Source organism: Galeopterus variegatus, unplaced genomic scaffold (genome assembly GCF_000696425.1).
Source record: "Galeopterus variegatus unplaced genomic scaffold, G_variegatus-3.0.2 Scaffold2332, whole genome shotgun sequence".
Lineage (NCBI taxonomy): Eukaryota > Metazoa > Chordata > Mammalia > Dermoptera > Cynocephalidae > Galeopterus > Galeopterus variegatus.
Window position 1 is genome coordinate 151,588 of NW_007728443.1, and position 16,261 is coordinate 167,848.

The following is a 16,261-nucleotide window of genomic DNA, read 5'->3' on the forward strand; positions in this document are numbered from 1 at the left end:
GATGTGCAAAAGAAAACAAAATGATAGGGTAAGTCAAAGGGAAACAGGGGCTAACTGAGAGAGCTTTCAATGGCCAAAGCTGGAACAATTTGAGCAGGAAAAAAAAAAAAAAAAGCACTAGATTATAACCCAAAGTATAAAGTACCCATGAATCCATACTGATACTATTGAATAAAAAAATTAACAGTGGAGAATAGACGAATCTCCTATGCAGAACTCCAAATAATTTATGGAGATACTTGGTCTGCAGGATAGAGCCTAACTCCCCACCCCTTAAGTGACTTCCTTCCAAAGAGCAAAGCATGAAAAGGGGGAAGAGCAACTTTATAATGGAGAAATCTGACAAACACTGCTTCAGCCAGGTAACAATGTTAACCTCAGAAGTGAAGTCCTCAAAATAATGTGATGAAAATGCCACTTCACCTCCGTGGTCTTCCCCCAAAACCAATAGCCCCAGTCTAATCATGAGAAAAGCATCAGAAAAATCTCGATTGAGGGGCATTCTACCAAATACCTGACCAATACTCCTCAATACTGTTAAGGTCATCAAAAACAAGGACAGTCTGAGAAACTGTCACAGCCAAGAGCCTAAGGAAACATAACAACTAAACGTAATGTGGTATTCTGGGTAGGATTCTGAAATAGAAAAGGGATATTAGGTAAAAACTACGGAAATCTGAATAAACTATAGACTTTAACAATAATGTATCGATACTGACTCATCATGACAAATGTACCATACTAATGTATGTTAATAACGGGTAAACTGGGTGTGGGGTATATACTCTTTGTACTATCTTGGCAATTTTTCTATAAATCTACTAAAACTGTTCTAAGAGGTTTACTTTTTAAAAGCTTATTTAAAAATTACATAGCAGGCCAGAATAAACATAACAGAAGGTTTTGATAGATATGGTGTTTTTATATTTATTAAAAATATTTGCCTTTCACTGTAACTAGTAAAGTATTTTATCGTCTCCTAAGAGTTTAACTATTAGTCCAAGAAACAAATATTTTAGTTCAAACTATTTACAGAAGAACTAAAAAACAAAACTTGGATAATCTTACTAGAGGAAATAAGGTTATTTAGGATTATTATATACTTATTTAACTAGTCGTATTTATTAACCTGATTGCTTGGTTAAGTCAGAACAGCATTAACAAATATCTTCCAATTGCTCTTAGAATCAAACCCAAAGTCCTTACCTCAGATGGCCAACTTAAGGTCCTGCACAATCTGGCTCTTGCCTACCTTCTTTGACTTCATTTCACATTACCCTCGCCCCTATTTTTTATTGACTTGATCCATACATCTTTCTGTTCTAAAATCATAGTAAGCCTTAGGGTTTTCACATTTTGCCCTTTTCTGGTACCTGTTATCTACTGCTGGGTAGCAAACCACCCCCAACACTTAGTGGCTTAACACAATACGCATTTTATTCACTCACGATTGAGTCGGCACTCTGGACTGATCTCACCTGGGACACCCATGCAGCAAGCCACCCCTCTGGCAGCTAGAGTGGGAAGAGATGAGTAGCGGTCACAGGTCTGTGCCGGCTGCTGGCTGGGCCGTGGACTTCCAGTGGGCAAGCCTGGTCATTTTTGCATGGATGTAGCAGGAGTCCAAGAGTGACAGTAGAAGCATTTACCCGATCAAAGCAAGTTAGAAGGCCAGTCCATGCTCAAGTAACGGGAAAGAGACTCCACCTTTGAAGGGAGGAGCAAAACAGAGTATGTAGCCATCTAAAACTGACCACACGTAGGACGCTTTCCCTGAAAGCTTCTCACAGCTGTCCCTTAGTCATGCTCCCTCTAAAATAAAATCTCTTAAAAGAGGCCTTTCCTAACCACTACATGTAAGGTGGCTTCTCATCTTACCCCCAGTCCCTCACCATTTCATGACCCTGTTTTATTTTCTGTCATTGTGATTACCCATTATATCATCGTTCACTTGTGGGTCTCCTATATCGGAGCAGGAACTTCACCTCCAAGAGCTAGAACAACAGGAACTCAACAGATATAGAGGCAATCTTTATTTTTTATTCCAAAATAGGGAAATACCAAGTTATTAAACAATTAAAAGAGTAAAGTACTTCAGTTAGTAAAATGCACTTTTGTAAAAACAATCTAAATGGAAACAAGATTTTTTGTCTCTTCAATCCAAACAAAAAATGAAGGATCTATTCTTTAAATTCAAAGTAGAAAGTTACCTTAGTCTTTTCCAAGTTTCTTAATTTAGAGCTTCAGTCTCCAAATGTAATAACATTAAGATACCAGTTTAGAGGGGGAAAAAGGAGAAATTGGTAAAGGGACACGAAAATCAACTACATTGCTTATTGACAAATTAAAAAAAATTTTTTTTAAATAAATAAAGAGGAAAAAGAAAAAAAGATATCAGTTTAGAAATTTTTTTCCAGATCACTCCAAACACAATCTCTCAATTAATCTCTGGTTTGTCCCATTTTGTTAAGAAAACTTATTACATGGGAAGGTTGCGGGATTCCTTTTTCCATCCCTCAAGGCGTATTGGTGGTCAACGTGACAGCCTCTGCTGCACCACGATATCCCAAACAGCAGGCCACCCTAGTTGCTCACCCCTCCCATCCACAGCAGGGGCCCCAAGATGTGACTGGTCTATTTGGATCATGCCTAATCCAATCAATCCAGGTAGAGGAGGTTGTACTATAAAGAATGATACTTTCCAATATAGTTTACTCAAATAAAAACAGATCAAGTCATTACAGAGTATTTTTCCATTTTATTTATGAATGACAGATCTACTCAAGATAATTTTATTCAATTTATTTAAATAAGGATAAGGCTACTTAAAAGACTTTTTACATACAAAAACGTACATTACAAGGTTAAACTTTTCTGTACTGAATTACAAAACCTGCACAAGCATTTAATAAAAGAGCACATGTAAAAACATTTTGACCATTTTGTAGCCTCTAAAAATTACTGAAGTTCCACAGTAGTAAATAGAGGAAGCTCTTACATATATACATGATTTAATCTACTGGCAGTTTTACTTAATGTAAGTTTTAAAAAGGTCATTGCTATTGAATGAGTCTCTAGATCAGTTTTAGAATCGTCTTTCAAGTCAGCCAAAATATTATTTCAGATAATAATTCCAATTCTGGAGAATTTTAATACTAGCAAATATATTATGGCCTCATAGTACAGTTGAACCAACTTTCCAAAGTGCCTGGTGGCTGACTAAATTAATAAGGCTGTTTTGGAAAAGTGTACTGCCTTCACAGCCATTGGGAAGCAACTGAGTGCCCTGGTGCTGCAGACTTTCCAGAAATCACACAGCAGTCTATGATCCCTCAAATGCAGAGGACTGGGGGTCAGCCTACCTTCACCCCTCAGTGAATAACTAGGGCCAAGCAATATGACTTGCAAACATAAGCCTGAGGCTTAGGATCTATAGAAAGGAGGAAGAATGGAAGGAAAGAAAGAAAACATATGGGGAAGGGGAAAAAATGAAAAACAAGGAACAAAGAGGGAAAAGAAGAACAAGGACCACCTGCTAACGGCAGCAAGTGGTAAAGTGCATATAATAACTACATCTCACAAGCCACCCACTGACTCTAATGCCACACATTTGCCTACCCCAACAATAAAAAAAGCTGGCTTTATTGGCTTATAGAATCAAGAGCAACAATATTAACCCTTGTTAGTGAGTAAAGGGTATTCCAAAGTTGCTCCTCATTCAAATCAAGTCCCTCTAACCTTTCAAGCAAATCAAAACAACACTTCAAAACGTAAGACTCCCAACGCTGTTGCTCCAGATTCCCATCACTCAGCATGTTTCACTATGTGGAGAAAGACACTGCAAGACAAGCTGTATCCATACACCTTCAGAAGGCAAAGCACTCGAAGATGGTGGGATTATGCAATACACAGTACACAGTTTAGCACTTCTCCACATGTCAAACTCAAAATAGCTCAATAATATGCTGCTATATGAGAACCGATTCTGAATGTTCATAATATAGACTTCAATTTGAAGCAACAATGTTACACAGTTCAGCTGTTATTACCAACCTACTCTGTAAGTTAAATATACAAATTAAAAATTAATTTCACTGAGTAACTAAAAATAAGTTCCCACTGACTTAAAATTGTCATATGGCTAACTCTCTCTTAACTAAGAGAGAAATGCAGAAGGAAGCAGAGGGGAAAACTGAATAGAAAATATAATTTGTCATTCTACCCTAAAATCTGAACTTTTTGTTATCTATTTATTTTTGGTGGCTGTCTGGTATGGGGAAATCTGCACTTTTTAAATCTCCCTTAACGTGTATTTATGTACAGGATCACAGCTGCCCATCAACAATATTACATACATCAGCCCTGCAGATAACTATATATTTAACAACTTACTATAATACTAACAATTTATGCAACACTTAGTATGTATCAATTTTGTCTTATATGTATAGCCTTATAGTCTGGAATAAAGGCAGAAGTGTTAAAAACTATAAAGTTAAAGTCTTAGTAATGTACTTACCTGCAAGGCTGAATTAATGTTTCGGAAGGCTATTCAATAGCTAAATTAAAATGCTTGTTTTAACATCAAAAGAAAAGTGAGACTCCTCTAAAACATATTGAAAAAGGCATATAAAGTATCCTTTGCTCTTGGTTAGAAATACATAGCAGAAAAGCAGACATTAGAACTCATGAATATAAGGTAAATCCTATTTTTCCAGTGGTTTCCATTATATAACTGCAGTGATAATACTACTTGAATAAAAATAAACAAAAAACCTAAGCAGATAATTCTGAGTGGAACACCCCCGTGGGAAACTGTCCACATTATACCTGTGGGGAGCCCTGTCTGGCTAGGACTCCATTTTTCCTGTGCTCCACTCCAGTAGCTCCTCTACTGCCTACTCCAGATCACACTGATTTCCCCCCTCACTGCTATACCTCCTGGACTCTCACAAGTTCAGAATTCTATTCTATTCTCTAAACTTTCTGCCATCATGTCACACCTCTAACATGATTACTCAGCCTGAATATTTTTAAATCAACTTCATTTTGAAATGATTAAGCTCCTAGGAGAAAGTTAATAGCTGAACTCACAGAATGAGATCACAGACTGCTCATAAGAAGAATACGTAGGACTGCTGCATGACAAGAACATTGTAAACAATGGAACAAGTACAGGATTGAACAGCAAACTCATAATAAATCAATTCTGTTGTGACTTCAGGGAAGGAGCAATAGCAAGCGCTGACTTCCCTTTTTTTTTCCTTTATGGGAAGAAGCAACGTAAGCAATTACAGAACTGCAATTTCATCTGCATATTGTGAATAATTTCTAGCAGTACTACAAGATACCTTTCTTGGTGAACCCTTGAGGATGAGTGTGGCAATACTTACTAAAATATCGTGATGAACTGTTAGATGCTTCTGCTTCGGAAAAGAAATTAATAAAAATGGTGAACTAGTAAAATACTTGAGTTTAAAAAAAGATCTCAAGTTTCCCCAAAATCTGAAAGAGACTAATGAGAATAATTCCTAAAATCTAAAATTCACTGGCTGCTTTATACCAGACCTGCAGCTAACGATCTGACTAAGGTCAATATAAATAACATACTAAGCCATTAGTTTAAAAATAAATTCTTTCCAAATCGGGGCATAAAGGGTAAAAATTTAAAATAAAAAAGGAAGGGAGGAAAGAAGAGAGGGAAGGAAAGGAAAGACTTTATTTTTTGAACCTATTTTAAACCTCTTAAGAAAATTCCACAATAATCAGGATCTCTGTAAATACTGTCAATATATATGAACTTGTTTGAAAAGCTACAGTTACAGTTATATTTACATTTCGGAAACTTTCCTTCACGGCCAGGTAACATGTTGTATCTTCCTCTTTGCTTCTGGAGGCTTCAGGTTATTCTGAAAGACGTGAACAGAAAAATCAGTTTATGCTTGCAGAAATGTCAAAATAACTTAGTTATTTTAAACAGCCAAGGTTTACTACTATTATATTAATAGATCACTGCTGCCATCTGGTGGGAATATATTTCAGATTAGAAGAAAAAATAAGCCTCCCCTGGCTCCCATTTACCTAGCTCTGTGGTTCTCAAATGTTTTCATATAAGAATAATCCAGAGCACTTAAACACGTGCCCAGGTCTGGGCCTTAACCCAGAACCAATTAAATCAGAATCCACAGAAGGTACGGGTGGAGGCTGACTTTTTGTTTTGGGTTTTCAGAAGCACCTCATGTGATTCTAACGTGCTATCAGAGGTGAGAACCACTGGCTGCCCCAGACCTGCTTCCTCCCTGCCTAGCCCATCTCCTCTGCCTTCACAATCCAGTCAGTGGAAACTGTTAACAATGTAAGAAAAGTTACCTACATATAAATTCCCTTGGGTAGAGAAATGCTATTTAAGAGCCTTCAAAAAAAATCCTTGAGACTCACTCACTGCAATAATTGAATTCTGGCTTATTCTTTCAACTCTCAGCCCACACCCTCCTTCTCTGTCCGACAAAGGTTGCTGAAATAAGTATGGAGGCAGCCTGGTGTTATAAGAGTGTTCCCTGGGAGCAAATAAACCTAAACTCAAATTGTAGTTGCGTCACTTACTAACTCTGGAACCCTGGAAAATTTAAATTCTGTAGGTTCCTGTTTCCTCATCTGTGAAACAGGAACACCAACAGTGCCTACTTCATAGAGTTGCTGAAAGGACTCAATGAACCACTATAAGTAACAAACTCAGGGCCAGTCAGGTAGCTTTCTTTTTCCAGGGTATGTTATTTTATAATGTTCAAGCCTCTCTGCATGTTGATCACTCTGACACACAATTAGAAGATGATAATAAAGCCAAAGTATACTACAGAAACAATGGCTACAAAGCTGGTAGGTGTTTAAAAGTAAAATCACTTTTCTCAGAAGCCTACAGAAAGATCAAATACACATATATAAAAATAAAGTCACTTTATAAATTAAACTCTAAATAAATTGTGTGACTGTATCAAATTTGCCAGCATATGAAATCCTAGCATCCAAATACTTTAATATAGTAGAGCACAACATAATAGATTTCCCCAAACATCCTCTATCCCTCCAAAATTAGTTACATTTGAGAGGTAGGGGAGAAAAGGTAAATCTTAAAGAAGATTCTGGTGTAGTTTTAAGGTAAGTGCAAACAGACTTAAGGTCAAGCCCCAAATGCTACTTAATAAATGTGTGACCCTGAACAAATTACGTAACATTCTAGCATTACTAATAAAGGAATATTTCTCCTTTAGTTCCAAGATAGTTAAAGGAACTAAATGATAAAAATCTTGGAAAAGTGTCTAGCAGATTCTCTCTTTTCACACATTTTAACCAAAAATAAAGTGCACTTTTTGCAAAAACACTAGTTAATCTTCATGGATTTAAAAATTCCAGGGTTTGGGCCAGCCCCGTGGCTCACTCGGGAGAGTGCAGCACTGGTAGCGCTGAGGCCACGGGTTCGGATCCTTATATAGGGATGGCCGGTGAGCTCACTGGCTGAGTGTGGTGCAGACCACACCGTGCCGAGGGTTGTGATCCCCTTACTGGTCGATGGCCGGTGAGCTCACTGGCTGAGTGTGGTGCAGACCACACCGTGCCAAGGGTTGTGATCCCCTTACTGGTCTAAAAAAAAAAATTCCAGGGTTCAAACACGAGTAATGAGATGTGAAAATCAGACCATTAAAGGTTCAAGAACAGCATGCAGTACAGCTGACCTACCTCGTGCTAACACATAGGAAAATGAAACCTGAGCAGTCTATCATTCACACCACTTATTAGCATGGAAACTTCCCCCACACATACCAGGGCTTCTGCTTCTTCTTTAGGAACAGCTCGCTTTAACTTCACCGGAGTAGTTCCAACAGGGGTCAAAGGTGGCGACTTCACAAAGCCAGAAGGACTTTTCCTATGCATTAAGTCATGGTTCTGTTTAGTGTCATTATTATTGTGTTTCGTTTTATTGTTCGTAGGCAAATTGGAAGACAAAATTAGGGGTGAAACACTTGAAGAAGAATTTGATAATTTTCGAAAGGCGTTACTGGTAAAGCTTGCCTGAGGGGGAGGCTTGAGTCGATCATTATCTCCATTCTCTGTCTTTTTCACTTTTATGCTTGTACTTGTTGAACTTCCATCAAATACAATGAGGGGTCTTTTCCTTAACCCATCTACAGTGCTACTCCTGAAATCAAAGAGATGTGCTTTTGAAAAATACCACCTGAAATAGCCAACCAGTTCACTGGAATTCAAAGTGATAACAAACAATAACCAAAAAGATTTATTGATAAGACTAATTTACTATAAATGGGACTACTGTAAATGAAATTTTCTGTTTGCTCTAAATGAAATAATTTTCTAGTGCTTTATTTTAAAGTTTAAAATATTTATTTACAATGAATTTAAAGTTAGCTTCAATGTACACACAAGATACAGCTACTTTTAAAACATAAAATTAAGTAACCATAAAATTGAAAACAGAATTTCCTTGTTAAAAAAACAACACCCCCCCCCCCCCCCCCCCCCCCCCCCCCCCCCCCCCCCCCCCCCCCCCCCCCCCCCCCCCCCCCCCCCCCCCCCCCCCCCCCCCCCCCCCCCCCCCCCCCCCCCCCCCCCCCCCCCCCCCCCCCCCCCCCCCCCCCCCCCCCCCCCCCCCCCCCCCCCCCCCCCCCCCCCCCCCCCCCCCCCCCCCCCCCCCCCCCCCCCCCCCCCCCCCCCCCCCCCCCCCCCCCCCCCCCCCCCCCCCCCCCCCCCCCCCCCCCCCCCCCCCCCCCCCCCCCCCCCCCCCCCCCCCCCCCCCCCCCCCCCCCCCCCCCCCCCCCCCCCCCCCCCCCCCCCCCCCCCCCCCCCCCCCCCCCCCCCCCCCCCCCTATACCAATTATAAACAATGAGACAGAACATTCTATTCCCTCCACTGAATGTCTCTAAAGCCAAGGGATTTTCTAAACTAATCGTAACTGTAACATTTGTACAATTTTAACTGTAAAATTTGTTGAGTCTTCATATTTAGCTTCTGAAAATCAAATTTCCACTCTTAATCATAAAGGTAAATAATCTAAGTGTTCATTTGTTTATTACTCATTATCCCTTGCAATACAACAGATTTGTGTAAGAAAAAAATCTTTAAATATGTTAAAAGCACTTGAGTAGCCAGTTATTAGAAAGAACACTTTAGCCTTGCCACTCGAAGTGTGGTTCATGGCTCTGCACCCTCAGTATCATCTTGGGAGCTTGTAAGAAGTACAGAACCTGGGGCCTCAACCTGAACTACCAAATCAGAATCTGCATTTCAACCAGATCCCCAGGTGACTAGCCAAACTCACCAATTACTGGGTCACCACTGAACATCACTTGACAGAAGGTGAAAAATAAGTTCACTGTATACCCACTGCCATTGGAGAAGGGGAAACAGAGGGACTGAGAGCAGGGCTCATAAGCTTGTGAGAGGTCAATCTAAGACTCCAGGCATGCTGAAGTTTGAGAAGCGCCACACCATGGATCTGGTCTTAGCTCTGTGTGAAAGACCTTGGGCACATTACAGCGCTTCTCTGGCTCTCAGTTCCTCCATAGATAAAATAATAAATGGTTCAACAATACAATATGATCTCTTAAATCCTTCCAGCTTTAATGCTCTGATTCAGGAATAAAACTGCAAATTTTAAAAACAGAGTCAAAAGATTCTTTCCAAAACGATATCTGAGGGACTAATAGGAACTGTCGTATGAAATTTGCTTCGAAGGAAAGTATAACCAGCATTGAAAGTTTTGTTTACTAGGACTACTTGCCTTAATGTGCCTGAATAAGAGCCAAAGTAAATTTAAAGATATATGCAAGATAACCCATAGATTAATGAAAGTTAACACTAACACATAGTCTGTACCAAATTATAACCATCGTGCTAAAATGATGCTTAATATGAACTGTGTTCTTGATCAAAGGCAAGGCTGTACACAAATTTATTTTCCAAAAGACTGTGAGCATAAGCGTATTCTTCAACTATCCTCATGCTTAGGGAATAATCTCAATCGTGAGTTTTTTTGAAAACCAGAGATTAAGACCACCAATCAACTCAAGAGCTACATATTCTGCTTTACTCCTGGCCTCCCTGTCTTCTCCTGCTGTCTCTAATGCATTGCCTATGACAGTACTTTACAAACAGAAGGCCCTACTGAAAACCAATTACATTACATAATGAAGAATATACTAATTATCCTGATTTGAATATCACATATTGTACACAGGTATTGATATTCAATGCTGTACCCCACAGATATGTACCATCAACTATGCTCCAATAAAAAACAAAGAAAAAAAAAGAAGACCTAAAAAGAAATTAATAATGATCAACAACACCCATTTGTGGCAAAACAGACAGAGCAGAAGCAATAACTAAATCACTTAGGGATCTTAGGACACTGTCCTCACTAACCAACAACACTGATCAAATGTAATTTTCTTTAAAAAAGGAAATTAACTTGCTTGTGGTTTTATGAAAAACATTTTTAATTTCAGAAAAATTAAGTAGTTTACCTGAAGCTAGATGAGAGGCTCTTCATTTCTGTATTAGTCAAAGACCTTAGAGTCTTACTTGACCCATCTTTTCTCTCAAAATTCAGCAAATCCTGTTAGCTCTATCTCCAAAATACATGCAGACCCCAACCTACCAAATCCACTACCTTAGTCAAAGCTACTACCATTTATTGCCTGGATTACAGAACAGTCTCCTAACTGGTTTGCCTGCTTTCACCCTTGCACACACTCCCCTTGCCTTAAAGCACTTCTCAGTACAGCAGCCACAGTGATCCTGTTAAAATGTACATCCGATGGTGTCACCACTCTGCACAAAACCCTCCATGGTTTCTCATCTCAGAGTAAAGTCAAAGTTCTTACAATGACTTACAAAGCTTTCCATGATCTGAAAATCTCTCCCACTTATCTGCAATATACCTCTTTTCTCCTACTCTTTATTCCAGCCCTGATGGCCTTTGCTGTTCTGGTATATGATGTGCATACTCCTAATCCAGCCTCTTGTATGCTGCCTGAAATGCTAGCTTGCTCTCTACCTCCTAAAGGTCTATCTCTCTACTGAAATGTCATTTCTCAATAAGGTTGTTCCCAGCGATTTTACTGAAAATTGTAATTCCTCTTCCTGTTACCTTTCTCCTTAGCATCTATCACTATGTGACATACCACATACTTAGCTTTTTTATGTTTCTCCCAACTAAAATATAAGCAAGGAATTTCGTCAGTTTTATTCACTGCTATAAGCACAGTACCTGCTGCTTGACAAAAGAAACACTGAGCAAATGAATTTTTTTACTTACGTTTACCTGCGGGGAAAAACCAAAACTGTTTTAGTCATATAAGATAAAATGAAAACTAGAACCACTAAAAAATACCTTTTAGTTTCATCTTTTATCTCGTGTTGTTCTCTTCTCTTTTCCATCATTTTCCCCCATCTATTCTTTGGCAAATCCCTCTGAGGCAATGGTATTGCATGCTGGACATAAAGATCAGTAAGATTGTCTTTGTTTATTCTTATGTCATCTTCAACAGCTATTTTTTTCTGTGGAAAAGGAAACAAAAGTAATTTCAAAACAACATCTGTCATTTTAATAACTTGCCACCTATCTACCTAACATGGTAAAACATTACTGTTTAAGTAACAAATCATAAAACCATTTTCACAATCACGCACATGCTTAAAAGTTCTATAAGATACTGCAATACTATAAATAGGTTAAGCTTTACAAACACTAGGTTTGGCCTCATATTAAAGACAATGATCACATTTCTTCTGTGACAAGGACTGCTGCCCACAACTGCTTAGCCAACACATCAGGCATGAAGACCATTTCCAGTAATATCATCTTAATCTATAAAAAGAATTGAAGATGGGAAACTGCATGGGCAAAATAGACAAAAGAAAGCTAATAATGGCAACAATTAGCAGATTCTGCCAATAAGGTACCTTGATTGTTATCATTATGATCAGATTAGTGGATGGAGGTCTCAGCCTCGTCCTGTATATTGTTTCCCATGTTCCTCTAATATAGTGCTTCTTAAATTGAGGTTAACTACCAAGACTTCAGATAGCATTACAGATGGAAACTGAAGTCCCCTTATTGGTGAAATAACAGTACAGCCTTTAAACAGCCTGCCACCCATGTTTCCATTGGTCCTTTCGAGTAGCTTCCGGTCATTGTCCAACCATCCCTATCTAAATCACCTCATTCTCCCTCATTTTCCAATTTGTTCTCAAAATCATGGAAAACATACAGCATAAGAATAGGAGTAGTCATGGAGACAGACTTTGGATTTAGGAAGGAAAAGTGAAAATGGAAATGAGATCATAGGCTCTTCAACTTCAATTCAGAAAGGCTTGAAAACATTTGTATTTAGTACAAGAAAACAAATCAATCTATGAATATGTCCTCTAATAAACTTATCCCAACTCCTTTTCTTTTTTATACCTAAAAACACATTTTACTTCTTTTTTCTCTCATACAGTGGACTATTATCCATTTTCACCCTGTAGTCACTCAGAGGTAGCAAACCCTGGGGATTCTCTTGGACAACATTCCTAGAGGATTCATAGGCACGCTACCGGCCTTAGGGCACTGGATCTCAAAGTGTGGTTCCTAAACCAGCAGCAAGAACTGATTAAAAATGCAAATTTTCAGGCCACATCCCAGATCTACTGAATGAGAAACTCTGAAGATGAAGTCCAGCAATCTGTTTTTTAACAAGCCCTAGGGTGATTCTGATGTATCTAAAAAACTTGAGAACCACTAGTAAACAGTAACTGACATCAATAAAATAATCTGTTTAACAGGAGGGCTTGAGGAAATTAGAGAAAGTTAGGGTACTGAGGAGAAAAACATATGGAAAAACACAAAATATTCAAAATATTCCACACAAAGCCCCAAGGAAACTTTCAGTAACTCTCTATCACTTTATCAACAAACATCACTTTTTTTTTTTTTCTCTTATTTTTCGCCGCTTCAGTCACTCCTGCTGCTTTCCACGACACAGACCAGCCAGGTCTCTCCTTATCCCCTATCCGGAAAAAAAGACTTTCTTAGAATTTCAGGAATACCTGGGGAATAGGACTCATGTATCTGGGCCCTTGATAGGAGGCCACAACAGCTAAAAACTAGCAAGCGTTACATGAAAGGCCAGAAGCCATGAATTCTCCTCCTGGCCGTGCCATTTACAGATGATATGATCTTAAACAAATCACTTCATCCCTCTGGGACTCAATTTCATCATCATTAAACAAGGTGAGAAGGTGTGAACTGGGCGATTTCTCAGAAGCTTTCCAGCCCTGATGGTCCACGATTTCCACCCTCCATATCTATTCTCCTGCGCTTCTTGCCAGTCCCTCTCTTCCTCAGGCCCTTGTTTACACACAGGCTGAGAGGGTCTCCGGGGACTCCTCTTTCCGAGCCACCAAGGACCCAGGTACATAAGTTCTGTTTCCCAGGGGTTCCTCAGATTGTACGGATGTCTTTTTTTCGGACAGGTGGCGAGGCGCGAGAGGTAGGGTAGACCTGGCTGGTCTGTGTGGTGGAGAGAGGCACAAACCCAGCGGCAGGAGCGACTGAAGCGGGACTGTCTGTCTTCACCGAGGGCTACTTGGGGCGAGCTCAGGAGCAAGAGCCTCTCCGGGCTAGGCCCACCCGCCCTCTTCCACCCCGGCGTGCCCAACCTGCTCCAGGGTGAGGAGAAGGAACTCCTGGGACAGCAGCTCCGGGTGCAGCAGCAGCTCTGAGTCGGTGCAACTACGACCGCCCACATCACCCGCCATCATCGTCGCCAGGAGACCCGGGCCGGCTACCCACAAGGCTCCACGAAGGAAGCGTCCCGGAAATGACGTAGCCGGGCGGAAACTCGAGTGTGTCGTCACTCTGCGTGCGCCGCGTGCTGCGAGCCGTTCTTTACCCCAGGGTAGGGTGCCGGGTCCCGCTCCGCCGGCAGATGCTTCCGGGGGCGAGAGAGAGGAAAGGCATGTCAGGCAAGAAACGAATGGCGTGTCGAGTCTCGCTGGAAGAGAGGGAAGAGCGAAGTTCACGGAGCCGGCCATGATCGGTCGCGCCCCCTGTGACGTCCAGGGGCAGAGGCCAAAGGACGTTTGGAGCAGCCTTGAGGGAAAGAGTCAGGCGGGAGGGCGGATAGATGTTACCCTAAATATGGCACTTGTCACGTCCAAAGTTATCTTGTTTTTCTTTTCTTTTTTATCTTGTTTATCGTTTGTTCCCTAGTCGTTCTGCTATATAATGGAAGTCCCGCAGAGCCAGAGACTTTAGTTAATTCCCTGTAACCTCGCTCCAGTACTTGTTCCCTGAAATCATCCGAATTAACCTCACATGTGGAAAATAATACTAGCTGAGAAACGCCGGTAATAACTGCCAGACGTTTGTTAGAAACTTACTGTGTGCCAGCTACTGCATTTTACACGGATTATCCCATTCCCAGAACAGTCTTAATGAGGTATATATTAGTAGAATGCCTATTTTTCTTGCTTTTTTTTTTTAAAAAAGATGACCGGTAAGGGGATCTCACCCCTTGACTTGGTGTTGTCAGCACCACGCTCAGCCAGAACAGTCTTAATGAGGTATATATTAGTAGAATGCCTATTTTTCTTTCTTTTTTTTTTTAAAAAGATGACCGGTAAGGGGATCTCACCCCTTGACTTGGTGTTGTCAGCACCACGCTCAGCCAGTGAGCGAACCGGCCATCCCTATATAGGATCCGAACCCATGGCCTTGGTGTTATCAGCACCGCACTCTCCTGAGTGAGCCACGGGCGGGCCCTAGAATGCCTATTTTTCAGCTGAAGAAACCGAGGCATAGAAGGGGTAATTTGCTCAAGGCCACAGAGTGAAGAAATTGCAATACTAAAATTCAAGTACGTTTTCACTGTACTTATTGATAACTACAATGAGGTGTCAGTTTTTAGTTTAAACAAATCGTAGGTGTCGATTATGGTCTGATGCCTAACAATATATTAAGAAATCCCTTCTGTTCTTTCATCATTCATGGGAGAGATAGATACCCCCAAGTATTTTACACATTTAAAACTTAAATTTTTTTTCCTTTTTGTCTTTTTTCGTGTCCGGCAACGGATCGCAACCCTCAGTGTCGCGCCCGTACCGGACTGGGACCGGCAACGGGATCGCAACCCTCCATGCTGCGCCCACACCTCGCTCAAAACTTAAATTTGCAGACATGTTCCGAATGCTTACTGTTTGCATCCTCTATGATGTATCATCTTATTGGAAATTACTGCATTGTCTAAAAAAACGTGAACAACTCTGAGGATGCTAAAAGATAAACCTTGAAAGAGTAGCAGAAAATAAGTGAAATGCTAAATCAAAAATACAGGATAAAGCAGAGAGGTGTTTTGCAATTTTTCTTACTTACACACAGGCCATGAGAGTCTCCTGGGACTCCTCCTTCGGACCCATCAAGGACCCAGATAAGTCCTATTTTCCAGGTATTCCTAAGATTCTAAAGATGTCTTTTTTTGCAGATAGGGGCCAAGGGGAGACCTAGCTGCCTGGTCTGCGTGGTGCAGAGTGGCGCAAACCCAGTGGCAGGAGTGACTGAAGCAGGAGTATCCAGTTGTCACTGAGGTTTACTTGGGGTGAGCTCATTTATATATATGATAATTTATATCTAGAAACTGAATTTCAAGGGCTGGCCAGTTAGCTTTCCTGGTTAGAGTGTGGTGCTGATAACACCAGAGTCAAGGGTTCAGATCCCCATACTGACTAGCTGCCAAAAAAAAGAAAGAAAAATTTCAGAGCTGGAAGGAAACTTAAAAGTTATTCAGTCCAGTTCTTTCATCTTGGTGCCAAGGAAGCTGATCTGAAAGAGATTAAATGACTTGCCCCAAATTGAACAGAGTCTTAAAACTGACTTGAGGCAGATATTTAAATGTCCTACCTTGGAATTAAGTATATTAACTTAATTGTATTAACGTCCTTATATTCCATATCCAAAATCCGATTTGATTTTCATGACAACAGTGAAGTTAGTGTGACTGATATTATCATCTCCATTTCCTTCACCAGGAGGCACATTGTTTTAGTGGCAAAAATAGCTACCTTGGAAGGATCCTGGGCTTGGAATCAGACCTCTATTAAAATTTTGTGCTGCTGCACTGAAAACTTGGGTGAGTTAGTCTCTCAGCCTCAGTCCCCTTATCAGAAAAATGCTGTGCCAACTAACACCTTCTGTGAAGAATG

At 40.5% G+C, this 16,261-nt stretch overlaps 1 protein-coding gene across 2 annotated transcripts; it reads right to left on the bottom strand.

Moving 5' to 3' along the window:
* Window positions 1-1,650: 1,650 nt before the first annotated feature.
* LOC103597493 (chromosome unknown open reading frame, human C2orf49) lies at window positions 1,651-13,886 on the bottom strand. 2 transcript variants are annotated; one of them, XM_008581341.1, is made up of 5 exons: window positions 13,721-13,870; window positions 11,409-11,575; window positions 7,819-8,194; window positions 5,836-5,909; window positions 1,651-1,707 (listed from the first exon to the last, which is right to left on the bottom strand). In XM_008581341.1, exons 1-4 carry the CDS (start codon window positions 13,820-13,822, stop codon window positions 5,853-5,855), a joined length of 702 nt encoding a protein of 233 aa, XP_008579563.1. In that variant the 5' UTR covers window positions 13,823-13,870; the 3' UTR covers window positions 1,651-1,707; window positions 5,836-5,852. The 2 variants fall into 2 exon arrangements, with proteins under 2 accessions (XP_008579563.1, XP_008579564.1); XM_008581342.1 differs by lacking the exon at window positions 1,651-1,707 and having other exon boundaries at window positions 2,744-5,909; window positions 13,721-13,886.
* Window positions 13,887-16,261: the final 2,375 nt, after the last annotated feature.

Bases quoted from the DNA above. Each gene is read 5' to 3' on its own strand.
- LOC103597493 (XM_008581341.1), bottom strand. From the start codon at position 13,822: ATGATGGCGGGTGATGTGGGCGGTCGTAGTTGCACCGACTCAGAGCTG. The intron at 8,195-11,408 runs GTATTTTTTAGT...CTTTGATTTCAG, and splicing joins ATAAAAGATGAAACTAAAAG to GAGTAGCACTGTAGATGGGT. The intron at 5,910-7,818 runs GTATGTGTGGGG...CACGTCTTTCAG, and splicing joins AAGAAGAAGCAGAAGCCCTG to AATAACCTGAAGCCTCCAGA.